The 27,166-nt window shown below is 36.8% G+C and overlaps 1 protein-coding gene across 7 annotated transcripts in view; it reads left to right on the top strand.

Moving 5' to 3' along the window:
* Positions 1-300: 300 nt before the first annotated feature.
* Positions 301-27,166, top strand: part of fto (FTO alpha-ketoglutarate dependent dioxygenase) — a 160,106-nt gene continuing 133,240 nt past the window's right edge. For all 7 annotated transcript variants that reach the window (XR_007184138.1, XR_007184137.1, XM_048184626.1 and 4 more), the window contains exon 1: positions 301-422. Coding sequence is in view for 5 of the 7 variants with exons in the window: in XM_048184626.1 (XP_048040583.1) it covers positions 345-422 (78 nt within the window). In the remaining 2 variants the exon portion in view is untranslated. The remainder of the gene's footprint in view (positions 423-27,166) is intronic.

The raw sequence follows: 27,166 nt of genomic DNA, 5'->3' as shown, positions 1-27,166 counted from the left end.
AAAACAGCCATTCTTTTAACATCACGTCTAGCACTGCATAAAATCTATTACACACCTCTCTCCAAACAACTGCGGAGCTTTTCGCCCATATCCACTTCCGGTTCTACTCAAATTACAAGCATGGTTTTTCCTGGCGCGAGGATTCTGGGAAACGAAGTCCTAACCGGAATACTCGGGACGACTTAAAAATAAAACACCAATATAAAATAACAACACCATGTTCATTGTCATACCGGTTTCCTAAAAATTCATAAACATCGCTAAGTGTATATTTACATCCACTCAAGAAAATTTCACACGCTAACGGCACAATCTGCGGACTACATACCCCAGCACGGCGCGCTATGAAACCGAGGCAGCGTAAACAGTACTTCAGGAACATGAAAAGATCGGATGACAGTGAGAGGGAAAAGAGGAGAAAGGTATCGCTTGTAGTTTTCTCTCAGTTAGCCAAGCACCACATGTAGTTGTGGAGTTTGTAATACACTGTTCAGTGTGCCCGTTGCGGTGTTGCATGCGCTGGTTGGTGCTGTGTGTTCATTTGAAGTGCGCATGTGATGCTGCTGATTGCTCCTGTAATGTTTCCTTTCTTTTATCGCAAGAGTTCTGTCTGTGTGTGTACACAGTCATCCGGCACACGAGTGTGTGTTGAGGCACAGCGGGGGGAGTGTTTTCTCATGACTGCCACACACTGACTTTGCTGAAATGGCTTCTGTGGCGGCATTACAGTGCGTTCAATCATGGTGCTAATGAATGAAGTAAAGAGAAGACGCGTGTCCAGGTGTCTGTCTTTTTACAGGTGTCTCTGCTAAACCAACTATTCCTAATTGATTTTACTTATTTATTAAAGCGCATGTGTCGTGTTTTCACCTGTTTTTGGACTGGGGTGATTCATCCATGAGCTGGTCTGGAAATGAATAGGTCGTGTTTGTAATTTAGCAGAGACTGTAATAGGTTGTGGTGCAGCTGTATTTATCTGAACAAGTTCCGTTACTTTGTCGGTGTGTCATTTTGTGAAGCTTGTTGGTACTGAAAGTATATACATACAGTGACATATTGGTCTTCATCACAACATAAACGTATCTTTGACATGAATACACTGACATACACTGTGTTTTTATGCGAATAGAAAAAAATGCCCTCTTAAAGGTACAGAATGCCCGAAAAATCAATTCCAGGAGCAACCATTGCCCCATTAAAAAAATAAAAAATAAAAAAATAAAATAAAGACTCTAATAATTGTTTACTGTTTTGTTGGATGGAAGTAAGTAATGTTTAACAGGCTGGCATATTTAAAAATGTTAAATGTATTTATAATTGAACTTAAAGCTGCAGTCCGTAACTTTTTTTGGTTAAAAATGGTCCAAAATAATTTTTTGAGCAAGTACATAACCAGCCAGTGTTCAAAACTATCTCATTATCTTGTCTCGATTCACAACGGTAAGCTTGTAATAATGTTTTATAATAAGAGCGACATGGTGGATTTCCGCTGGAAATTTGAGCATGCAGCAGTTTGTCTGTGCGTCATTACGTCACGTCCGTAAACAGAAAGGAAGGGGTCCAGGCTACTCGGTTTTATCATGTGAGGAAGCTGCCAGTAGCGGCACATTTATAGCCTTTTCTCACAGCAGCTGAAATAATTAAACTTATCATTTTGATGGTGGATTGTAATCCAGAAAGATCCAAATGACAATCATCAGTGACACCTGGAGATTCACCCGTAGTAAAAAAGCAAAAGACTTTGGAACTGTGGAGTGGATACAGAAATTGAAATCTACAGGTAACGCTAATATACACTAAATACACATAGTCATAGTAATGCTGATGTTGTTAACATTAATGATTTGAGAACAAAGTATGACAGTAATAATAATTTGCACGGTTTGGCATGATCCGAGCTAAGCGATCGTTAGATTTAATCATCATTGGCAGCACTAATTATTGTAGGCCTAGTGCTTTTTTCCTCAGTTGGTCAGAACAAAAGTGGCAAAAATGTTACTTACTTGTTCAGATGATATTTTCCATTCTTATATTGGTCATACTTTCAAGACGTAGAATCTGTGATTCTGAAGTTCAGTATCCACACCGGTGCGGTGACTGACAGCAAGCATTAGACTCATCCGCGCTGAGAGCTGTGCCGATGCACAACGCACATACAGATAACTGTTCTGCATATGACTGCAATTGCAGGTTTCAAACAGAGATGGCGACAAAGAGGAAACATCGCGGACTGCAGCTTTAACAAGTTGACGTCACTTTCTGATCTTGTCTGTGATTAAGATGCTTTGGTTTTGATAATCAAAATACATTTAATAATTTAGCATTTTGTTTGCATTTCAAATGACTGTAGTTTGATTTGTGAGTAGTTAGTGAAGTTGAGTTATTAGAAGTAAAGTCAGCAGCCTATTTCTCATCAGTTCTCTCTTTCTTGAACCATACAATTAATTTTCCACTCCTTGTTCTTTCTTTTGTTCAGTTTTGGTCAGCTCTCTCTGATGCATGCTCTTGGTTCATGTCTGACAGCAGGGAATCTATGTAGTATGTGGTTCTTCCACATTATTGCAGCTGCCACAGGGACCAGATGAGTCTCTGACTCCTTGAGAACTTGATCCAGCTAGTTTTGGGTCTGTACAGCAGACATACAGACTGACAGCTCTGCTACCCTTCCCCATCTTATCTCTCTCCTTCACAAAAATAAATGGATCAGGGCAGAAACCGCAGATCAGCTAGACTGAGTGATTGGCGTGTGGATTCCTGTGGTTCCTCAATATAAAATGCAAGTCCATTTAATCATTTTAATAAATAAAAGGGAGTACGTTGTTGTCTCAGCCATAAACATGTGTGCATTTATGCCCAATAACTATAGGATGTGGATGGATGTCAGCAGAGGGCCTGTGAACTATCCGTCTCAAAAAGGAATTATATTTATCCTTAGTTCAGCTTTGCCAGGCATTTCCTAACCATATGTGGCACATGTGTATGATTTTTTTTTTATTTATTTTTTTATTATTTTTTTTTAAAAGACCACTTCCATTATCATGCACTAAAAGAGGAAGACTATTGGCTAATAGCCTATTAAAAACTGACTTCATGCTTAAGGCTAAAAGTAGCCTTACATGGCCTTCAATCTGAAAATACTGTTTTAATGGATGGTCAAGAGACATTGGACAATCAGAGTTGCTGTTTTTAATATTGCCAGGGTGACCACAAATATCCCACTGAAATATTATTCAATTATAAATGCCATTTTGGCCATTTTATTGCATTTGCAGAGGGATGTGGGCCCTGTTGTTTTTCTTTCCTTACAGTTATGAATTAGAAAAGCGCTTTCTTGTTGTTTTTTTCTTCCATCTGTTGAGCATGTTTTATTTCTTCACACCCACAACTTTGTTGGCCTTTTGACACCTTTGTTGATGACTGCATATTATGTTCAGCTTGTACTGTGATGAATAGTGCATTTGATTAAATAACTAAACATATTAAAAAATTGTAGTTAAATAAACAAATAAAAGTTTTTTTTTTAAATAATGAATTGCATTATTTCACAGCAGCAGTGTACGTGAGGAACACAGAGGGTTGCCAGATGTTCAGAGGCTTTCACTCCTCCCGTCCCATCTTTCAGAGAGTTCTCGGCTCATTGGCTTTCTCGGCTCGTGTGTTTTGCTGGGGAAAGCTGTTTAGGCTATTTCGTTCCTGAACACTCATTAAAATGTTTTGTGTTCCCCTTGGCGATTCTGTTAAATTAACAGCTAGGTTGAGTTCAGGCCTGATTATGAGGCCACACAGCCAGTCTTGATTAATCAATTTCTCCCACAAAATGTTCCTCTGTAAATTAGTGTTAAAGTAACGATTTATAGGTCCTAATGCCGAGCCGCTGTCATGTCGGAGCTGGTGTTTTAGCGGGAGGTGGTGTCACTTTCGGCGTAATCAGCAGCTTTTCTGCCCCCCTTGTCGTTTTCCCCCTCTCTGTTCGTCACCGTACGCCTACGTCCTATTAATGAGTCCATAATAGAGAAACAGTGTCGGACAGCCACATAAAACACACTCAGGAATACATAATTAGACCGGTGTTCAAGCCACGCTAGGGGCAGATTTATATCCGGTGATGAAAAAGAAAGAAAAAATGAAAGAAAATATGGAGGCAGTGTAGTGTAGCTCATGACTTCTGATTCCTGAAATCTGAAAAGACGAAAAAACAGGCGAGGGAACGAGGGAGGGTGGGAGTGTTAGAAAAAAATACTGCCACAGTTGATAATGATACCATTACACTAATGGAGGCAGCAAATGAAGTAGCAGGCGGACACTGTGCTTTATTGCCATAGGGGGTCGTTTTCTGCTGCATTCCTAATGGCTGGAACCGCTGGTATTGATCAGGCCATCATACCGCTAATCCACACGTGCATTACTTACTGCCACAACACCGTGTCAGTCTTTCCACTGCTGCTACCCACAGCCCACCCTGCTCCCTTCCCACAGGCCCTGCACAAGACCCTGCAAAGCCTGTGATTTAAGGGTCGAGGGTTGGATTGTGGTCATTGAATGTCCCCTTAGTCAGGCCTCTTTTGTTTTATGATACACGGAGGGAGAGTGAGTGGACCGAGTGATTAAGTACAGGCATAGGTGTTTGTTTAATTAAGAGGTAACGCATCATCTGCGCTTCTTCCTTTTTTATGGTAGATAGTCTGTGTTCAATTGAACCATGTGCGTGCCGCTGACTTTTCTAATGGTTTGGAGCTGTAAATAAGTCTAGGCTGATCCATATCCATTGGTGAAGCCATCTGCTAAATGGCAAGTAAAAACACCTGCCTTGCCAAATCCTTGATCAAGTGTTTTACTGGACTCCTGGTGAAAATGTTTTCAATTAAAGAATGACTGATCTGACAACACTAGATTAAAAAAAAAAAAAAAAAAAAAAAAAAAAAAGGAAGCAGATTTTTATTATTATTATATTTTAACTCATTTCAGATCTTTTTTTTAATTGTTTTTTATTATTATTTCATTATTAATTTATACATTTATTGTTTTTATATAGATTTAAAAAAGAAATATAGAACAGAACAAGTGTTTCATGGTCTTTTTTATTTATTAAAATATTAATATATTTCTTTCATTCATTTACTCTGATGCAGCATTGGTGGCCCGATATGGCCCCAAATTTCATTAAACTACCTTTAAAATGTTTGTAAAGGTCTTTTATGCTCAGCAAGGCTGCATCTATTTGATAAAAATGCAGTAAAATAGTAATATTGTGAAGTAGTATTACAATTTAACATAACTTTTTTTTTTATATATTTTAATAAATCATTACTTTTACATTTTAAAGCATCATTACTCTAGTATCCAGTGTCACGTGATCCTCCAGAAATCATTGTAATATGCTGATTTGGCCGATTTGACATTTCTAATCGTTATTATTATATTTTGTCATTATTAATGCTGAAAACAGTTTTGCTGCTTTTTAATATTTTTGTGGAAACTATAAGTTTTAAGGATTAGAAAATCCAGAAGAACAGCTTTTATTTGGAATGGAAATCTTTTGTAAAATAATACATTTTCTGCATCCTTGCTGAATAAAAGTATTAATATCTTTCCAAAACTAAAAAATTTAATGACCCCAAACTTTTGAACAATAGTCATCTGAAATGAACCAAGGATTATCTTTAGGCCAGATTTCATTGTGTTTAAGATGAAAATGTGTGCTTATGTAACCTTTAAAAGAGCGATGAGTTACATGCTTAGATTATCCGATGCTCTTTCAGAACATTTTTAATGAATGCTCCAGTTCCTTCCGTAAGCCCTTAGCACCTGATGATGAAATCCGCTTCATCACTAATGACTTAAAGCTCGATTAACAAGTACGAACAGGCCTTACTTTAGCTCAGCCCTGTTCTGCTGTCATCTCCACAGCCCCTGCCTGGCCTGAGCCATCAGTCTCATTTTCCTGTATCAGCATATCGGCACTAACCTCTGCCCTCCGCTAATCAAACACTTCACCTTAAGGGAAACATTCATTCAGCTCTCTCATTATGATGGCTTCTGTGGTCATAAAGATGTATATTTATATTTCCCCACCTCGTTGCTCTGCTGTTGCAGGGAAACTAGATATTGATCTGGATATTTAGTCATTTCTTTCTGCTGGGACATCAATATTACGCTAACATGTATGCGAGCTGTGCTTGACCCTGGCCCCTGTCTCTATCCGTTCTCCCATTGGAGCTCAGTGATATACTATTTTGAAAAGCAAATCAATGAGTGAATATGAAGTTTGAGGAGTAATATAAGGCGACCCTGAGGCCTATAGCAGTCGCATTGATCCAATGTGTGGATTAAGGTTGATTTGTTTGTTGTGAAGCTTTTCACCTTTATATCATCAAGAGGTCCAGTGTACACACACACACACACAGACACACACACACACACACACACACACACACACACACACACACACACACACACACACACACACACACACACACACACACACACGCTCATATCCCCTAAATGCCTTTTATGGTTATTTCCATCATTTCCATTATAACTTATTTGCATTTATTAAGAGTAATGATCATGAAATAACCATTATAGGCTGTTGTTGTTTATCAGATATTCATGTGGGTTTGTATTATAGGCCCATATTATGCACATTATGAACATCCTGTTAGATGTCTGACCATTTTTATGATTCTATTTTATAACATAATTTTTATAAAGACATTAATTCCTAAAGTTGGGCTTCAGTAGACTTGTTTCTTCTTCTTAAAAGGGCTGCTTTATCAGCTTTTATATTCTTTTTATAGTCTGTCTGAGATTGTAATTGGTTTTATGAGTCATAGGGTGAGATTTGCCATTGACACTAAAGATTTTACCTTCATTCTAACATTTAGTTTTTGTGTTGAGATCCACTTATTGTTTTAAAATGTCACTTGAAAGGAGTTATTTATTCTTGGTAATGCATACTCATAAGATCCGATCACAAAAAGACTGTCAATGCCATCCAATATGCATTTGAGACAGAAAGCAGTCCGAGAAGCCACCTGTTTTTAGCTTCAAATGCAGCTATGTTTTATGCTGTTATACTGTATTTGTGTGTAGTGCATTACAGTAGATTGGCTTAATATTTGTTTTTCACCTTTATTCGACCAGCTGTACACCCAATTGGATAAATGCATGAAGTAAGACCTAAACGTGCCTCAGTCAGCCGTATGGCTCACGGGGGAGGTCTGGCACATACATAGGGGTTGATTTGGCAGCTATTGGCTGATCAGTGGTGATGTATAGTCAATAATCGATGTGATCAATTACAATAGGATCACCTCAGAAAAGCTTTGAATAAACATAAGATTGACCTTGTAACCTAGACATCAACAGTTTAGTCTTAAAGGGTTAAGTCACCCAACAATGAAAATTCTGACGTTATTAATTACTAACCCTCATGTCATTCCAAACCCGTAAGACTTTCGTTCATCTTCGGAACACAAATGAATATCTTTTTTGATGAAATCTGAGAGATTTCTGTCCCTTCATTGACAGCTATGCGACCACCACTTTGATGCTTCAAAAAGTTCATAAAGAGATCGTAAAACTAATCCATATTAATCGAGCGGTTTAATCCAAATCTTCTGAAGAGACTCGATCACTTTATATGATGAACAGATTTAATTTAGGCTTTTACTCACAGAAGCTCAACCGAAACTGCTTGATGCGCAAGAACAAACCTCTTCCAGAAGCTCAAATGTGCTGCGTAACACATGAGAATGAACCTCATTGGTTCTCAAATGCATCATGCAAACATGCTTGAGTTTCCGTTTACCACAACTGATGTGCGAGTCGATGAATGTTTATGTATGAATATTCAATCTGTTCATCAGCTGTCTTTTAATTCTATTAATAGTCTTTTCTTTTCATATGTTATAAATCATTTATTTATATATTATAATTATTAAATTTTTTTTAACTTTTTTTAACATTACATAATGCAACAACATGGAATGTCGAAAAAAAAGAGAAAGAAAAGTAAAATCACTGTATAATTTTTCCATCTGGCTGCTCCACTGAACAGCAGGCCCCTTCTTCGCTGTTTATTTGTGAATTTATTTTCTTGTGTAATAGCTCACCTTTTCTTGTAAAGGGAAACTAGCTAATGGCAGCCCTTTGCCCAACATCTGCTTCCTATTGCCAGTCCAAAGTCCCTCTTTTACTCGAACTACAGGAGGCCACTTTCACTAGAGCCTGTAAACACTAACTCTTAATTTGTACATCATAAGTTATGTTCTATAAATGAGGGGAGTGAAAGTGGGCCTGAGCACCTGGTGTGTGTGTGTGTGTGTGTGTGTGTGTGTGTGTGTGTGTGTGTGTGTGGATGCCCAATGGGTGACGAGGCACTGCCCCATAGTTGTGCCAGTTGGAAGGCTGTGCTTATGTCTGCATGCGCCAGACAGGAAAATGTATCCTGCCCTGCCAACCTACTGCTGGGTTCGCACAGGCAATGGATTTAAAGAGAGAAACAGGAAGCTTTTAGATGCTTCTCAGATGAATTTGATGGATATACCTGCTATTGCTTATAATGAAAAAAAATTACCCCATGATTTACTCACCCTCAAGCCATCCTAGGTGTATATGACTTTCTTCTTTCAGACGAATACAATCAGTTATATTAATAAACACCCTGATGCTCCCAAGCTTTATAATGGCAGTGCACAGAAACCACTTGTTCAAGCTCAAAAAAGTGCATCCATCCATCCATCATAAACGTACTCTACATGGCTCCGGAAGGTTAATAAAATCCTTCTGAAGCGAAGCAATGCGTTTGTGTAAGAAAAATATCCATATTTAACACGTTAATAAGTAAAATAACTAGCTTCCAGCCAAACGGCCATACGGATTCTACTTTTGTCTAAAGCCTAACTTACTTACATGACGTATAACGTAGTACGTTATGGCGTAGTAGGGTAATACCAATAGTATGTTGCTTAATTTACGTTATTTTACTTTAGAATGTGTTTAATATACATTTTTCAAACGCATTGCTTCGCTTCAGAAGGCCTTTATTAACCCCCTGGTGTCGTGTGTACTACATTTATGATGGATGGATGCACTTTTTTTGGTTTCTGTGCACTGCCATTATAAAGCTTGGGAGCATCAGGGTGTTTATTAATATAACTCCAATTGTGTTCATCTGAAAGAAGAAAGTCATAAGCTATAGACCTAGGATGGCTTGAGGATGAGTAAATCATCGGGTCATTTTCATTTTAAAGTCAACTAAACATTTAAGGGGATTGATCTTCACATTAAAAATATTGTTCCAAATTGTGTTTTTGTTTTTTTGTGATCTGTGATCTTATTATTTGTTTAGGATGGAATTAAAGCATATCTATGTTCAACCGAAAATGAAAATTCTGTCATTTTGTGAATGTCTTTCTTCTGTGGATCATAAAGATATTTTGAGAAATTACTCTATATAATATAAGTCAGTGGTCACCAAAATGGTTTGGTTTGCATTGGTATCAAATTTAAATCATTGGTAGCAAATACTGATAATCATGATTTTTCTGAAATCTGAACTTTTCTTGACAGGTGACTGCATAATTGAGTTGACCAATGAAATCGGCTACAGGACGGGGTTTGTGTTTAACCAGTTTGGAAAATAAATCTTTCAAATTTTTAGGATTGAAAATTAAGTCATCACCTAATGATGAGCAAAATATAATGTTACTGCAGAAAATGTATTAAAATGAGTGCGTGTGTGTGCGTGCAAATAGTGAATATGGGGTTCCCAAAATGGGGATGATTGACAGTTATAACCATTGCAACATTTTGACTGCTCACAGTTGTAAACTAGAAACACGGATGTCAATTGTTTAACCAGTTTGAAACTGTTTTTCCATTCATCGATCAATTTTTCAAATTGTTTGTTTGTCCTAATATAGAGGAAGACTATATCTCTTTGTGACCGAACTCTTTGTGAACAGAATAGCAATAAGCATTTAGGAAAAGGAGTGACATCCATAGCTGCAGTTTATACACGGCCATTGTTTTCTTCACTTCGTCACAACTTTCGTTGGCATTTTTCAAGAGTGGCATGACCATACTAACAGGTTAAATGACACCTTGTCAAATGTCTAGTTGTTTCAAGGTGAGGTGCAGGAGGAGTGAAAGTGAGAGCGAGTGCGAGCGTTTGAATGGTCACTGGTGCATGACACTGGCCTCTCATTACTGTCTCTTCTGCCTTTACCAACCCACACACACAGTTTTGGTTGTGAGCGGTGGCCTATTGAACGCTCATTGGTATGCTTGTGGTAATTTTACTGTCAAAACTCCCTCTCTCTCTGTTTCTGGCTGTCCTTCTCGCTCTCTCAGTCTCTGTGCCCCTGGTCATCCAGCTGTAAGTTCACCCTGAACTACTGTCAAGCACATGATCAGGGCTGCATAAAGAAAGCTGCTCTGTTTTGCTGTCTATCATATGCTCTTCTTCCTTTTCCTCCTCTCTCTCTCTTTCAGTGTGTTTGTGATAGGGCCAGACCTCTCGTCTCTCTTTTTGTTTATTTAGATGAGATCAGCCAAGGTTGGTGGTTCAAGTTCAGTTGTTATGGTGATGAGCAGATGTCAGTGTCCTGTTCTTCTAGCGAGACTGGCTGAAGATGTCTGTCCCATCATGCCTTGTTTGAGGAGGATGTTTATGCACTGCCTTTTTTTTTTTGCTGCTGCATTTGGTAAACTCCAAAAGCCAAAGTTTTAAAGTAAGTTTTAAACATTTTTAAGGGCTGCCCTTGACTAAATATTTTTCTAGTCAACTATTAGTCATCGATTTAAAGGGATAGTTCACCCCAAAATTCTGTCATCATTTACTCACCCTCAAGTTGTTCCAAACCTGTATTAATTTCTTTGTTCTGCTGTACACAAAGTATACACAAAGGAAGATATCTGGAAGAATGTTTGTAACCAAGCAGATTTCGCCCCCCATTGACTATAGTAGGGGAAAAAATACTATGGTCATCAGTGAGTTCCGCTTGGTTACAAACATTTTTCCAAATATCTTCCTTTGTGTATACTTTGTGTACAGCAGAACAAAGGAATTTATACAGGGTTAGAACAACTTGAGGGTGAGTAAATGATGACAAAATTTTCATTTTGGGGTGAACTATCCCTTTAAACAACTAGTCGATTAATTGCACGTGTACATTAATAAGCCATATAAATCATAATAATGCATAATATATGACACATAGGCTAATCAGTGCTCAAGCACACACATAAAGCTTGCCACAGCGCACCGACAAAAGTAATGATTTTAAATGTGTCGTGAAAAACGCAAGGAGACTGTCTAAATATTTTAATAATTTATTAATGATGTTTTCTGTTTTTTCGGCTGCAGAGATTAAGTCGACGATACTGACTCGTCATCTATATGCACGTTTCATATGGATTACATAGCTGATTTGAGAATATTTGTTTTCCACTTGATTTGGTTGACAATAGCTTGACATTTCAAGATTTCTATAGATATGTTTCTCATGTCTGTGAGTCAAGTATACACTGAGTTTTGTTTTCATTTTTGATGCGGTCAAGTTCACAGAGACAGCAGAAAGCACATCCTGTTTGTTTTCTTTATTTTACAAAGGCACAACGTTTTCATGTTAATGTGAGTTTGCACAAATAATTGTGCTACTGATATTTTATTTTGTTTGGTAGTAATACTCTTTTTTTTTTTTTTTTTTTTTTTTTACACATTATTTACTTAAATTTAATTTCAACCATTCAAACGTTTGGGGTCAGTAAGATTTATTTTTTTTTTACTTTTTTTTTTTAAAGTACAAGTTTCGAATGGTGTATTACTCTTATCTGTTTGACCAAAAATGACGGAATATTTCCACTGTTGCCAGCGCCTCATGACTTGCAGTAAGCACGCTAACTTCCACACTCTGCACAAACACATGGATATGCTCCTAATAGGCTAATAGCACACGTTTATCTAGGTTAACGTTAGAGCGAGCAGTCATGTAAAGTTGCTACTACTTGCATGTTTCAAATGATAAGCCAAATTTGAGGTCGATAACGCGAACTTTTGGATTTCCTGCCCGACATACTGTAATAACCTCAGGGACCTGCTGTTAACGATCTGTCCCTCATGGACTGCGAAGGTTTTTTTTTTTCTGTGACTAACTGATATATCTTGTAGAAGATATATCAGTTTGGCCTTGCCAGGCAACTATTAGGAGTCAGCCCTAGTGTAAATGTAAAACGTAACATTATTTTACTCCTTAATTCCAAAAAAGTTAGAGCCTTGCAAGCTCTACATTTGGCCCGAAAGAATAACAAAACGAGTGTACACACACACTCACACACACACACTCTGCAGGCCATTGTCGCACACTTAAAGCTGACGTATACAGTAATCTTTGCTTATAAACAGCCAGATCAGTATGACACACACAGTGATTATGAACATAATCCTTCTCTGATACTTTCCCACTGTGTATGTCTGTTTTTTGAGCTGTATATACGTGTCTGAACACATTTTTGCTTAATCGCATTGTCACACATAGTTTGTCTGACATTTTCTCCATTCGTAGTGTGTGTGTGTGTTTTTGTGCAGTTGACACTCTGACAGGCCTCTTCGCCATTGACGGATGGCACGTATGGTTGGACTAATCCAGGAACCCGGTTCCCCTCTCTCTCTCACACACACACACACACATACACATCTGCCACACACTGTCTTCTGTTCCTCACATTCAGACAGCTTCAGTTGGGATATCTATGTTTGTAATGGCGTCCCCTGCTCCATGATGACAATGGGGATTAAACGGCAAGGTTTTTTTAAACGTATTTCTTCTCTTTTCCTGGTTCTGAAGAAAGAGCTTCCTTATCAGCTCTTCCAGGATCCACCATCATCCCTCTCTCCTCTCCTCCGCTGCCAATTACACAGCGGATCATTTACTTCAAGGGTATAAATGTTCCAACACAAGTATTAGCGAGCAGAGCTGAGTCGTTGACAGATGTACCAACTTTAATTCTCTACTTGTGTGTTTTTTTTTTACTTTAATTAATTTATGTATCATCCTTTCTTCCCTCCCGCTCATTCATGATAATCTGGGTTGCCATGGCGACGGGGAGGAAGTGTCACTGCTGTCACTCCAGTGTGTGTTTCAGTTAGCTAATATATTCAGGAAGACAGTAAATGAGACAGTAAACGCTATGAATTGAGCTGTGTGTATGTTTAGATGTGGGTCTCTGACGGTGTGCTGTCATTTCTGGCACATATAGTCTAATTCTTATTCATTCTTAATTATAGTTGTTTAATATTTTTTAATTTATCCCTTTTTGTTTAAATTTGTTTTAAACACTTTTGTACTTTTTAAATTTAATTTTGCATGCTTTTGTTTATTTTGTGCTACTGATATTTTATTTTGTTTACTTTTTTTTTTTTTTTTTTTTTACACATTATTTACTTAAATTTAATTTCAACCATTCAAATGTTTGGGGTCAGTAAGATTTTTTTTAATTTTTTTTTTTTTTTTTAAATGAATACTTTTACTGAATCCTGAAAAATAAATGTATCATGGTTTCCAAAAAAATTTTAAGCAGTGCAACCTTTTTCATCATTGATAATAGGAAATGTTTCTTGAGCGCCAAATCAGCATATTAGAATGATTTCTGAAGGATCATGTGACACTGAAAACTAGAGAAATGATGCTGAAAATTCAGCATTGAACACAGGAATAAATTACATTTTAAAAAATATTAAAATGGAACATGGATATCTTAAATTGTAGTAACATTTCATTATATTACCATCGTTACTGTAATTTTAATCCAATAAATGAAGCATTGGTGAGCATAATATTCTTCTTTCAAAAACATTTTTAAGAAAATCTTACAGACCCCAAACGTTTGAATGGTAGTGTGAATCACAAACATATTGGTGCTTTCATTTTTTATATTTTACATTATGCTTAATTTTAGTTTTATTTTGGTGGGTTTTTAAAGCACAAATTTAATGTTTTGCATTCTGCTGCAAAGAGAATCTTATGTGATCAGTCACATGGCATTTACTAGAGAGAGTCAATTAGAAAAGGTAAATTAGCATTTTGCTGATTTGTTGTGTTGTTCAATGTTAGTAAAACTTCCAAATTTAATTGCAATTATTTGTAATTGTGGTTTGTGAACAGAAGGAAGACTTTAACATCGCTGTGTCAGTGCACTAAGGGTCTTTTGCAGATATGAGTGTTTGAAAGAGCTGCTAATGGGCTAACTCGCATTGTTTCTCACGTGTTATCATTTGCTTTGTTTTTTCCCTCTCTGTCAGGAATTGTCAACTTTTTTTCTGTTGATCAAACAGTGCACTGACACCTGATTAGCCTGCTGTGTGTGTGTTGGGGGAAGTTTCCCCTGTGCTAATTAAACGTGCACCTGGCCTGTCAGCTCAAGAGGAAGCAGAAACAGGAAGCATGCTATACCTGCTTTTGTGTCACTGTCCTGACATCTCTTCAATGGACACTTTCCACAGACTATGATGATGTTTCCACAGTTATTAATTACATTTGTAAATATTAAAAACGTTTGTTAATTTTTTTTCATTTAAAGAACATTTATAAAACTAAACTTTGTGTTATTACCGTAAGCACTAATTTACAAAAAAAAAAAAAAAAAACTAATCAGTGTGAGGTTGTTTGTTATACAAGGGCTGAAGGAGTGACTGTAAACCTCTCATCTCTCTATTTTGTCCTCTTCTTCTGAAATGCTGTCACCCCAACCCAAAAAATGCAATTTGAGAAAACACAAAAATCATACTTGCTGTCATCTCCTTTTCACCACTATTGAGTTTTGCCCAACTATGACTTCCGAATCAGTCTTGGTGACCATTGACTTCCATTGGATGAAAAAAAAAAAAAAAAAAAAAAAAGTCATGTTTCAAATATCCCCTTATTTTCCATGTTCCACAAAAGAAGGTATGTCATCCCTTGTGATCCCTAAGGGTGTGTTCACACTTGGCATGTTTGGTTTGATTTAAGGGTGCTTTCTCACTAGCACTTTTGGTGTGCAGTTGTGTGTGTTTTACTCACTTTCCTGATTTCCTGACGCACTGCAAGCAGAGAATGTATATCTCATTTCTGCTTGACTCCCACGTTCTTTAGAGCATTTGCTGTACATTTGCGGCAGATAAATGCAAGTGCCATTATGTTCTGAAGCTTTGGAAATAAAACGAATGGTTAAAAAACAAAAATACACTGTGTGCAGAATTATTAGGCAAGTTGATTTTCTGATCATATTTTTTTTTCCAAGCACATTTTACCAGTTCCAATCCACATCAATCTTAATAACTACTATTAATATTGTTTTTAATAATTTATAAGTGATATATAATTGTTCATGAAGGCTGGAAATGAAAAATGCCTTATATTCAGGTGTGCAGAATTATTAGGCTTTATTCTTTTATTAGGTTTTCTTTTACAGGCAAAATGAGCCAAAAAAGAGATTTAACTCAGACTGAAAAGTCAAAAATTATTAAATACTCACGAGAAGGACGCAATACTAATGCAATACTAGAAACTGCAAAGTTAAAGCATGACCAAGGGACAGCAAAACGCTCATTGGGTCATTGGGGTCATACAAAAACAGGTGGAAAAGAAAAGACACGTTAACTGCAAAATAATTAAGAATTAAGGTGAAGAATTAAGTGTGAAACCATCAGGAACCCTTTAGTCTCCAGTGCCACCATTTTCCAGAATCTACCTGGAAAACCTACCAACCTACCTGGAGTCTCCAGAAGTGCAAGGTGTCAAGATCTCAGAGACTTGGGTTAGCTAAAGAATCCTAAAAAATTACCCGCTCTTAATAAGAATCACAAGCTGAAGTGTTATAAAATACACGAAGACTGGGTTTTTATAGGTCTTATAGACCGACAGCTTGAGAATGACTCCTGAAGGACCAGCACCACATCTTCTTGTACCACTATTTGAAGAATTTATCTTCCAAAACCTGGTAGTGGTCTAAATTCTTCAAACAGTGGTACAAGAGGATGTATATATGTAGGCTACACCAAGGCTACATTTATTTAATTAAAAATACAGTAAAAAAACAGTAATATTGTGAAATATTATTACAATTTAAAATAACTGTTTTCTATTTGAATATATTTCACAAAGTAATTTATTCCTATGATGGCAAAGCTGAATTTTCAGCATCATTACTCCAGTCTTCAGTGTCACATGATCCTTCAGAAATCATTCTAATATGCTGATCTGCTGCTCAAGAAACATTTAATGTGTACAATTGAACAAAATATTTGTGTACAATATTTTTTTTCATGATTATTTGATAAATAGAAAGTTCAAAAGAACAGTGTTTATCTGAAATTTAATCTTTTGTAACATTATAAATGTCATTACTGCCAATTTTGATTGATTTAATGCGTCCTTGCTGAATAAGTATTCATTTCTTTAATTTCTTTTCAAAAAAAAAAAATTCTTACTTACCCAAACTTTTGAACGGTAGTGTATAATGCTACAGAAGCTTTGTATTTCAGATAAATGCTGTTCTTTTGAACTTTCTATTCATCAAGGAATCCTGAAAAAAAAGTACACAACTGTTTTCAACATTGAAAATAATCATAAATGTTTATTGAGCAGCAAATCAGCATATTAGAATGATTTCTGAAGGATCATGTGACACTGAAGACTGGAGTAACGATGCTGAAAATTCAGCTTTGCATCACAGGAATAAATTACTTTGTCAAATATATTTAAATAGTACACAGTTATTTTAAATTGTAATAATATTTCACAATATTACTGTTTTTTACTGTATTTTTAATTAAATAAATGTAGCCTTGGTGAGCAGACGAAACTTCTTTTAAAAACATTAAAAATCTTAGTGGTTCCAAACTTTTGGACTGTACTGTGTGTATATATATATATATATATATATATATATATATATATATATATATATATATATATATATATATATATATATATAACGCAGAATGTTTTCTGTAAAACTTAGGTAAGAAAGTAAGGTTTGTACAGTATAAAATCATCATGTCTATGGAGAGCGCTCATAAAACACGCGCACACACAAAACATTGTGTGTGTTTGAGTGGCACGTCCTTTTGCTCTCCACAGGACTATAATTCACTCCCACCCCTCTCCACGCAGATGACTACTCTGCCTGAGCTGGTTTGACCACTGGTCATGTGGTGTTACGCGGGTCAGTAGGAGTAATTATTTCTAGCCGCTGAATACACACTGAAGATGAATAGTTTTTGAAGAGAGTGTAATGTGTGGCTGACCCATGCTGACACATGGTTCATCCCAACTCTACAGCTGTGATTTATCCCCTCGGTCTGTGTGTGTTAACCAGAGGAGGGTGACAGCGCTCTTAGCTTCACTTCCATCTTCATCATGGAGCACACGAGACAGTTGGAGATAGAGGCTAAAGGGGATGCCTTTGCACTCATCATCATTTCCTCATCTCTCTGCTGCCTCATATAAGGCACTTATGTCTGATCTCTGACTCACAAAGAAAGGGAGATGCTGAGACACTTGTAGCCCTCAGACAGTGTGCCTTGTTTTCAGATTAAAAAGTTAATCTAAGGTCCTAGTTTTACCATCTGATTTAAGTGATCCAGTCACAAGTGCACAGTACTAAAAAGATGTGTAAAAAGGCTACGTTCACACTGCAAGTCTTAGTGCGCAATTGTGATTTATTGCTCAGAACTGATTTATTTGTGTGTCTGTTCACATTATTATTATCATTTATTTTTTTTAAAGGTGGCCAATATCTGGTCACAGTACTGAACTGACCTGAACTGATAAAGAGGAGTTTCTCTCATAGTTTTCTTTGTTAAAAAAAAAAAAAAGTAGTTTGAGTGGATGGAGGCAGATCTGAATGCAAGCTTGCAGTCAGTTGTAAGAAAGGGCAAGGGTTTAAGTCAAGTGGACTAAATTGAAGAAGTCTGTCACCAGAGTTAGTTGTTTCACTGTAAAATTGAGTTATGACATTTTGAAAAAAATAAAAAACATGCATGGATGAATCACTCACAATAAGATCGCAGGCTATATAAAAACTAAGACAAGGATTCGAAAAAAGAGAGCAGAGTTTTTAAACATTTATGATAGGAGCCCTCATGTTTTGCTTGCTGTCACTGTAATACTTCTCTCTAAAAAATGCTGGGTTAAAAACAACCCAAGTTGGGTTGAAAATGGACAAACCCAGCGGTTGGGTTAAATGTTTGCCCAACGTGCTGGGTAGTTTTATTTAACTCAACTGTTGTATAAAAATTACTGTATTGCTTGCTTAAAATGAACCCAAAATATGCTGGAAATTAACATTTATTAATATGTTTAATAAATGAGCATTTATTAATAAGATAATGAATAATAAACAATAAACATTTATTAAATTGCTTATTAATAAATGTACACCTTTTGATTATTATTGTTGCCTCTAGTAATTATGTGTCTGATTTTTAATTTCTCACCTATTTTGGATTCATTTTAAGCCAGCCATATAGTCATTTTTAATCAGTAGTTGGGTTAAATAAAACTCCCCAGCAGGTTGGGCAAACATTTAACCCAACCACTGGGTTAAAACAACCCAATTGCTGGGTTTGTCCATTTTTCAAACAACTTGGGTTGTTTTTAACCAAACATTTTTTAGAGTGTTCTAAGTTCTGACATATCACTGTCCTTCCACTGACTACCTTTCGCAACTGTCCTGATAACTTTGGGTATGTCAAATCTTTGAAGTGACTCCAGTGAGCACAGAATTGTGGCGAATGTTGCTCTAGAGTGACGTTAAAGTCCGATATGACTGTTCAGACTGAGGTCACATTACAAAACATCAGAGCTGTATCAAATTTAGGACCACATATGAAAGTGGCCCAAATCATGTGGTTTGTGCTGTTCACACTGTTATGAAAAACAGATCTGAGTTGCATATGAGCATAATTTGGGACACTTTTGCCTGTAATCTGAACATAGCAGTGTCTTGTGAACTACTGACTTACTTGAACACAAGTGTCTACTGGAGACACATGCATGTTGAGGTTTATTTACAATTTGTCAATTTCGTCATTAGCATTTCATTAGCATGCATTAGCTCTTCATTCGTTTTTACTGATTTGAAGTTTTGCATTTGGCGGGCAGTGTATTTAAATTCAAGGTTGGTGAAGTCAAATTTGACAAACAAAGGGTCTAAATGTTAAAGATTTACCTCTGGGCTGAAATTTTGAATACTGATATTGGCTGTAATGTGGGGAAGAGTATATTTCCACATTTTGAGTCTACCTGTATTGTTTTTTCTCATTTATGATTTATTACTTAAAGTCCAGATGTAAGGTAGGTAGCGTCAGATTGTTTCTTCCATATTGTGATGTACATCTGAAAAAAAAAGTTGGACGGCACTTGGTACTTTCCATCAGTTGTTGAGTGGATGGAGGTAGATCTGAATGCGTGCTTGCAGTCGAAGAAAGGGCCGAGGTTTAAGTCGACTAAATGATTGGAGAAGTCTGTCATTTCACTGGAAGTTTGAGTTATGACATTTTGATTTTAAAAATTACAAGGATAAATGAATGAATGAATGAACGAATGGATCAATCATTCGCAATAAGATCAACAACATGCATTTAGAAAATAGATCAAATTTTTATTTTAATGCCAACTTCAAAGGTTGATGTTTGGGTGCGTTGTGGAAAATGTATTATTATGTCTAAAAACATAAGTCCTAAAGTATGACATCACATCCTGTTTGTTGCAATGTCCAATTAAATTTTGCATGCTCAAAATGTTGTATGAATGCATTTTAAATGTAAATACCAAATATAAATGGCAATCTACTGGATGACCATGAGATTAGATCACCCGAAACATAAAATAGTTAAAAAATAAAACTAGCATAATCATATCTGTGAACTATAAGAGGCAGTGTTAATGGAGAAATGGGCTTCTGCACCCGTTCCTGCTCTGATACTCTCACTATATAGGGCCAGAGATTTGTCACTAGGTGGCAGCTGGACATCATGAATGTATCTGTTTTTACCTCCCCCTCTCTCAGCAGATGTTAAAGTGTAGTGTTTTATAGGGTAAGGCTGCTCTATGATGGCTTCTCTTGCCTCTGTGATGCTGTAAAGAGCCCAGGAGCATGACCCGCCCCGCTCCGCCCTGTTAACCCTTCTGATTGGCTCTAATTCTTAGTGGCACAGTACACCGGGCACATGACAGTAACGGTGTTCCAGATCGCTGGTGAGCGAGCCGCCCCAAAACACACCCCACATGCTTTCTCCCACACACACACACAGGATCGTGTTAGTGTCACTTCTGTTTCACTGGTCTCATATGAACTTAAGTGCTTAAGCAGACTGTTCAATATGCCACCAGCAATTACATTTTCAAATGGGTGGGTTTGCAAACATCATCTGTGTTAATCTGTCTGTCACTGCCCGAGTTCCTACCGGAGGGAGGAAAGAGGATTAAGTTATTCAGTCCCGGGTAGAATATTCTCTTTGTTCACCCTGACTGAAGGAGAAGTAAATAAAGCAACAAGATTTCTTCCTGACGAGTTAAAAAAGGCATATTCCTCCTGCCATGTCTCTTGGATTTGGCTAATGCTGTTCAGATAAGTCGTCCTCCCAGAATCCGTTTAGAAATCATCAAAACGCGAGAGGACGTCATGAGTCCAGTGGTGGGAAGGATCAGAGAGCGGCCTGGGCTGTAGGCTAGGGAATACGAACTAGCACGTTTAGGTATGGATATACACATTTCTTGATTCAGAAGCTCTCAATTTTGGTATATTTAGATGACATTTCGCTTACACATGAAATTAATTCTCTCTTGGCTAATGCTGTAGATTATACAGGGAACCATTTGTACTGTTAGAAAGATTTCTATTTCTACTTATTTCTTTTTTTAATCTTTATATTCATTAAAGAATCCTTTCTATTCATGGTTTCCACAAAAATATTCAGCAGCACAACTGTTTTCAACATTGCTATAATAAGAAGAAATATTTCTTGAGCAGCAAATCAGCATATTAGAATGATTTCTGAAGGATCATGTGACACTGAAGACTGCTGAAAATTCAGCTTTGCCATCACAGGATAGAAATAAATTACACTTTAAAATTAAACAATGAATCAGACTAATGAAACAGTCTGAACACGTACACACTCAGCTCTGTTTTTGCCATATAATACCAAAGTGATACCCATGTCTTGATTCACAGTGCCAGGGAACAGCTGACAGCAGTGGTAAAATGATCTGATTTATTGTTTGAACTACCAAGAACGGCGTAATCAGTGTGTCACGCTGGGATTTTCAGATGTGAGTCTACAGCACAGTCCCTCACACAGAAACACATTCTTTAGCTCAGGTTGACAGGAACGCTTTTAAAACATCATACACCAGTGTGCCTAAATGTTATTGAGTTGTTTATTGTAGGAAGATCCCAGCTCCTGTTCTTTTCAGCTTGAAACGCTCCGAGCGGGGCAAGCATGCTCCATCACTCAGCTGGGCCAAACGAGCGTGACGCTCCCGCTAGCTGAAATTTAACGCCTCACTCGCTTATTGATCCTTCCTGCAGAGAGAGAGAGAGAGAGAGAGAGAGAGAGAGAGAGAGTGAGTGAGTGAGAAAGAGGCGGCAGGTCTAGGCTGGGCACTGTCCTTGACTCCATGTCCGTTGGAGAGCCTTGGAGGACACACCACTTCTACTGCCCTCCACAATAGCAGCCTCCTCCCTGGGGCTCACTGCACTTTACAGCGGGATATTGATTTTGTAGGAGGAATGCAAGGGGGAGAGTGAAAGAGAAGAAGAGGAGGATGAGGAAAAGAAAGTGAATGAGACAAACTGGAGGCTTGAATAGGTGAATAGAAGAGAAGAAGGAAAGGTAGAGATTTAGACACAGAAATGAGGGTTGATGGGTAAATGAAGTGCTTGGCTGCTTCCCAGGATGAAGGACAGTCTGAGTTAAACCGCTATGAAATATCTTAATCATACTCTTTCAGCCGACACAATGAACCATACTGCAGTAGTCTTTGCATAGTGCTGAATAATTGACTTATTCGCATGGTATTCACATGATACTAAAAGAATCCAAAAAAAAAAAAAAATTGTGTATTACCATGTTATTTTTTTGAAGCGGTATTTGAAAAATATTCTGAATCTACAATTGATTAAAGGGTTAGTTCACCCAAAAATGAAAATTCTGTCATTTATTACTTACCCTCATGCCGTTCCACACCCGTAAGACCTTCGTTAATCTTCAGAACACAAATTAAGATATTTTAGTTGAAATCCGATAGCTCCGTGAGCCCTCCATAGGGAGCAATGGACACTTCCTCTCTCAAGATCCATAAAGGTACTAAAAACAAATTTAAATCAGTTAATGTGAGTACAGTGATTCAATATTAATATTATAAAGTGACGAGAATATTTTTGGAGCGCTAAAAAAAAACTAAATAACGACTTATTTAGTGATGGCCGATTTCAAAACACTGCTTCAAGAAGCATCGGAGCATAAATGAATCAGTGTGTCGATTCTGCTGTCCAGAGCACCAAAGTCACGTGATTTCAGCTGTTGGCAGTTTGACACACTGATTCATTTATGCTCCGATGCTTCTTGAAGCAGTGTTTTGAAATCGGCCATCACTAAATAAGTCGTTATTTTGTTTTTTTGGCGCTTCCAAAACCTGTAAATTTAACAGTATTTTACTGTAAAATTACATTAAATGTACAGTTAGATGTATTACAATTATTAACCGTATATAGTACGGGAACTTTTTTACAGTCTTTTACTGTTAAAATGATCATGATCATTTTTTTTACAGTGTAAATATTCATACAGATCAATTAAAAATAAATGGTTCAAGTAGTTATTCAGTAGCAGATTTGTTTTTGGTATCATGAAATGTGAGAATTCACTGGTATTGTTATATTGCAAGATCCATGTCTAAAAAATGTTATTTTATGACACTTTTTGTTTGTTAGTAAGTAAACATTCTCCATCCATTTCATAAATGTTCACCTCTTTATATGGTGTACACTATTTAGGATTAAAAATACAGTAAAAAACATTAATATTGTCAAATATTACAATTTAATATATATTTTAAAATCTAATTTATTCCTGTGATGGCAAAGCTGAATTTTCAGCATCATTACTCCAGTCTTCAGTGTCACATGATCCTTCAGAAATCATTTTATTGTAAAATAATACTGATTTGATGCTGAAGAAACATTTCTCACTATTATCAATGTTGAAAACCCTTGTGCAGCTAAACATTTTTGTGGAACCTGATACATTTTTTTAATGGTTCTTTAAAAGAACAGCCTTTATTTGAAATAGAAATCTTTTTGTGTCATTATAAATGTCTTCACACCCACTTTTGATCAATTTAATGCATCCTTGATGAATGAAAGTGTATAAAAGTACCAATTTCTTTAAAATAAATAAAACCTTCTGTCCCTAAACTTTTTAACAGTAGTGAGTGCTTATGAAAGTTTCACTTGGATCAGCACAAACTTTGTGAAACAGAAACTGCAGGTTAATGCTAAACTGTCCTTTCCATCAACATAATCCTAATATTGATGTTTGCTAACACAGTGGATATGTGCCATAGACTAACCCAGTGCCTGTGTGTTTTTCTGCTTGTGTGAGTGTAGCTCCATCAGTGCGTCTGACCTTTCACCTCTCTTCCCTCCTCTTTCTCCTGTCCTGGCAGCTTGTGATGTGATCGGCCACAGAAACATCTTTTTCTGCTTTTGGATGAGGATGGGTGTGAAATAGATGTCGACACACACACCCTGAAAAGCACTTAAGCTCAGGGCTGTGTGTTGTGCGTCAGGCAGGCAGTGGAGCAACTCTCCTGTGTGCATTTTTAAATACTTTCAGGTGATTGATTTGAGAACCTGGGCTTCAGTCGCAGGCTTACACCTGCTAAAGACCTTACCAGAGAGAGTGAATGAGAGTAACTGGAAAAGACATGCGAAGTGTCGTGTGACATTAAAGCTTTTGATGTGTGAGAGTGTGTGAGTTTCTTGGGTGTGTGTTTTAAGCAGGTGTAATATTGTACTGTATTTAAAGCTAATAGATGATCCATGTCTTAGTTGGCACATTAGTAGTTTTAACTCTGTGTGGTTTTTTTTTTTTGGAGCCGTGGCGTGCTGACTTTTCCCCCCGCTTTTTTTCTGTTTATAATTTCAACAATACAAAACAACTCTTTTTAGAGACAATTTTAGTAACTTTGTTCTTTAAAAAAGTTATTCTAATTTATTTATTATTAACTTAAAATAAATATATAATTATACTTTATTTTCGTTATTTATTAGCCAAAAATGTCAGAAGTTATTCTTAAAATAGTAATTAGTCGTGCTATAACTATTGCTCATACTTAGGGTTAGGAAAAAATAAAAATAAAATTACTATTTACTATTAATCTTTGTCTAATTTGCACAGTTTGTGCTCGGCCCGAAAAGTATGTGAATGCAATGCAGATACTTCTATCTGTGCAAGTTCCTGATAGAGGGTTGCTCTATAGCAGGAATTATGGTTTGTCTTTGGTCACTTTGTCAAAGTAGTATTTGCTGCCTCTCAGGTTTATTACCTCCAGACCAACGGAAGAGCACATGATAAATGTTCAACCAGACTGCATGTTGGTGGTGCATTGGCAAAGCCCTCGTGCCTGCATTTGCATACTTGCGTGATTATGTTTCATTGCTTCATACTTATAGTTGTGCTCAGTTTACATACCCCTTGCAGAATCTGTAAATTGTTAATTATTTTAACAAAATAAGAGGGATCATGCAAAATGTGTGTTCTTTTTTATTTAGTACTGTCCTGAATAAGATATTTTGCATAAAAGATGTTTACATATAGTCAAAAAATAGCTGAATTTATAAAAATGACCCGTTCAAAAATGTACATAGGGGGTGAAAACTTTTGAACAAGACGAAGATGTCCAAATTTGTTTTATTTTGTTTAAATATCTAATTTTTTCATTTAGTACTGCCCATCGGAAGCTATAGAAGATGTTTCCCAGAAGACAAATTAAGTAAAATTTATCTTGATCTTCAAATTCAAAAAGTTTTCACCCCCCGGCTCTTAATGCATCGTGTTTCCTTCTGGAGCATCGGTGAATGTTTGAACCTTTTTTAATAGTTGAGTTTGAGTCCCTCAATTGTCCTCAGTGTGAAAAGATGAATCTCAAAATCACACAGTCACTGCTGGAAAGGGTTCAAATATGCAGAAGATGCTGGAAAACTGAAGAATTTGCAGGATCTGGAGGATTTTTCTGAAGAACGTTGGTCAGTTTAACTGTTCACGACAAACAAGAGACTCATGAACAACCATCACAAATGTAAAAACAGTCGTGGAACATCCAGGTAATTCACAATTTTGGGTCATTTTTGTAAATTCAGCTATTTTTTTGACTATATGTAAACATATTTTATTCAGGACAGTACGTTGCGTCGCCTACTAACAATAGAAATTGAGTACTACAGGGTGTAATTTTGTAGACAAACCCAGAAGTTAGCATTACCCTGGTATAAAGTGTAAACATATCTTGTGCTAGTGGTAACAACAGACCTTATTTCAGGTGTTTAACCAAAAAAAATGTTTTTCAAAAAACCCATTGGCTTTAGGACAATGGAACCGTTTCCAGAATTTTCATTCAGCGTCACTCTAGTCAGCCAAATCTAAATGGTCAATAATATGGTGCCTGTTTCCATAGGACCGTCCTGTTTGAGGTGAGCTAACCGTGAGTTTGCCACATGGATCATCTGGCTGTCAGCTAAACCTCCTCTGCGGTGTTCACATCTTTTTAACATGATGGAAACTCTTTCCTGTTACTTCGAGATGCTGACACTCTGACTACATTTCCTCTTTAGTAAGGCTGTGAGTCTGTTTGAGCCGGGTCCACGGGCGTGTGTCATGGCACCTATGTGGTGTGTTCTCGCAGGCAGGTTCGATGCAGTCACACACAAGCCTTCAGCATGAGGTAAACGGCTCTGTTTACTCAGGTGTGTCCGTTTTCTCATTCCCTTCCCTTCAAGGAGGACATCCCCTGCTTTTCCTCTTGCCTCTGTCCGCCTGTACCGCCGTCACCCACAGAACACATTCCGCAACTCCCTGACAAATAGGAGACGTGGAGGAAGTGTGTTTGATGTGTGTGTCCACCGCCATGTTTGCGTTTGATGTTGTACAGGTTAGCTGTCGGAGTGTTTGATTCAGCAGGAGAAGAGGAGCTCAGTAACTGGTGACACACAAGCTCCAACCGTGTACTCGCCAAACACGGGGCTCTATTATACACATGGATCTCAGTACCTCCAGATACACATACACATGAAACTCTCTGATGTGTTGGCAAACACTCTCACACATCAGTTGCTCTGATTTTGCTTCATCAATATTTTCAGTAGCCGCACCATAGAAATAATTTTTAATAGCATATTTTTATGGTTATTACAAAAAAATATTAATTTGCACTTTACATCAATTTACTGTTTTTATTTACAATAATTTACTCTCTCTCTCTCTCTATAATATATATATATATATATATATATATATATATATATAATATATAATTTTTTTCCTGCTTGTTACTTTCACAGATTTGTACTTTCTCAGCCAATATTTAAACTGGCAGCAACATATCTTTTTAGCAACATATTTTTTTTATATATATTTTTTCCTTCATGAATTTACATCATTGAATGTTGTTTTTTCTACAACTTTTTCCCCCCAACAACTGATTACTCTAAGCATTTTTTTTTTTTTTTTTTAATTGCAAAATTTATTATTTTTAGTGCTGTGAAAAAGTTAGTACAACCCATAAAAACTGTAGGGTTTTATATTTCTTTTAACATTTTTTATATAATACTGTATTTATATATAAAAAAGTGCAGTTATATTTTGCATATTGGCTCATACATTTAAAAGTAGCTGTTTCTCCTTGAGGTTTATTCAGCCACAGTTACGCAAGAACACACATTTTTTCAAGTTTGCACAAAGGGACACTTGCAATGCATTAGCCAAATATTACTTTTTTTCCTACCTAGAACTAAAAACTAAAATGCTAAATTTATGTTGGGTCTATCTTTGACTAACTAGCATCTCTGATTTAAGAGGAGAGCTGTTAGTTTGGTTTGAATGATTGTTTGTTTGTGT

Source organism: Megalobrama amblycephala, linkage group LG3, assembly GCF_018812025.1.
Source record: "Megalobrama amblycephala isolate DHTTF-2021 linkage group LG3, ASM1881202v1, whole genome shotgun sequence".
Classification (NCBI taxonomy): domain Eukaryota; kingdom Metazoa; phylum Chordata; class Actinopteri; order Cypriniformes; family Xenocyprididae; genus Megalobrama; species Megalobrama amblycephala.
This window is presented reverse-complemented; position numbering and strand designations above follow the sequence as displayed.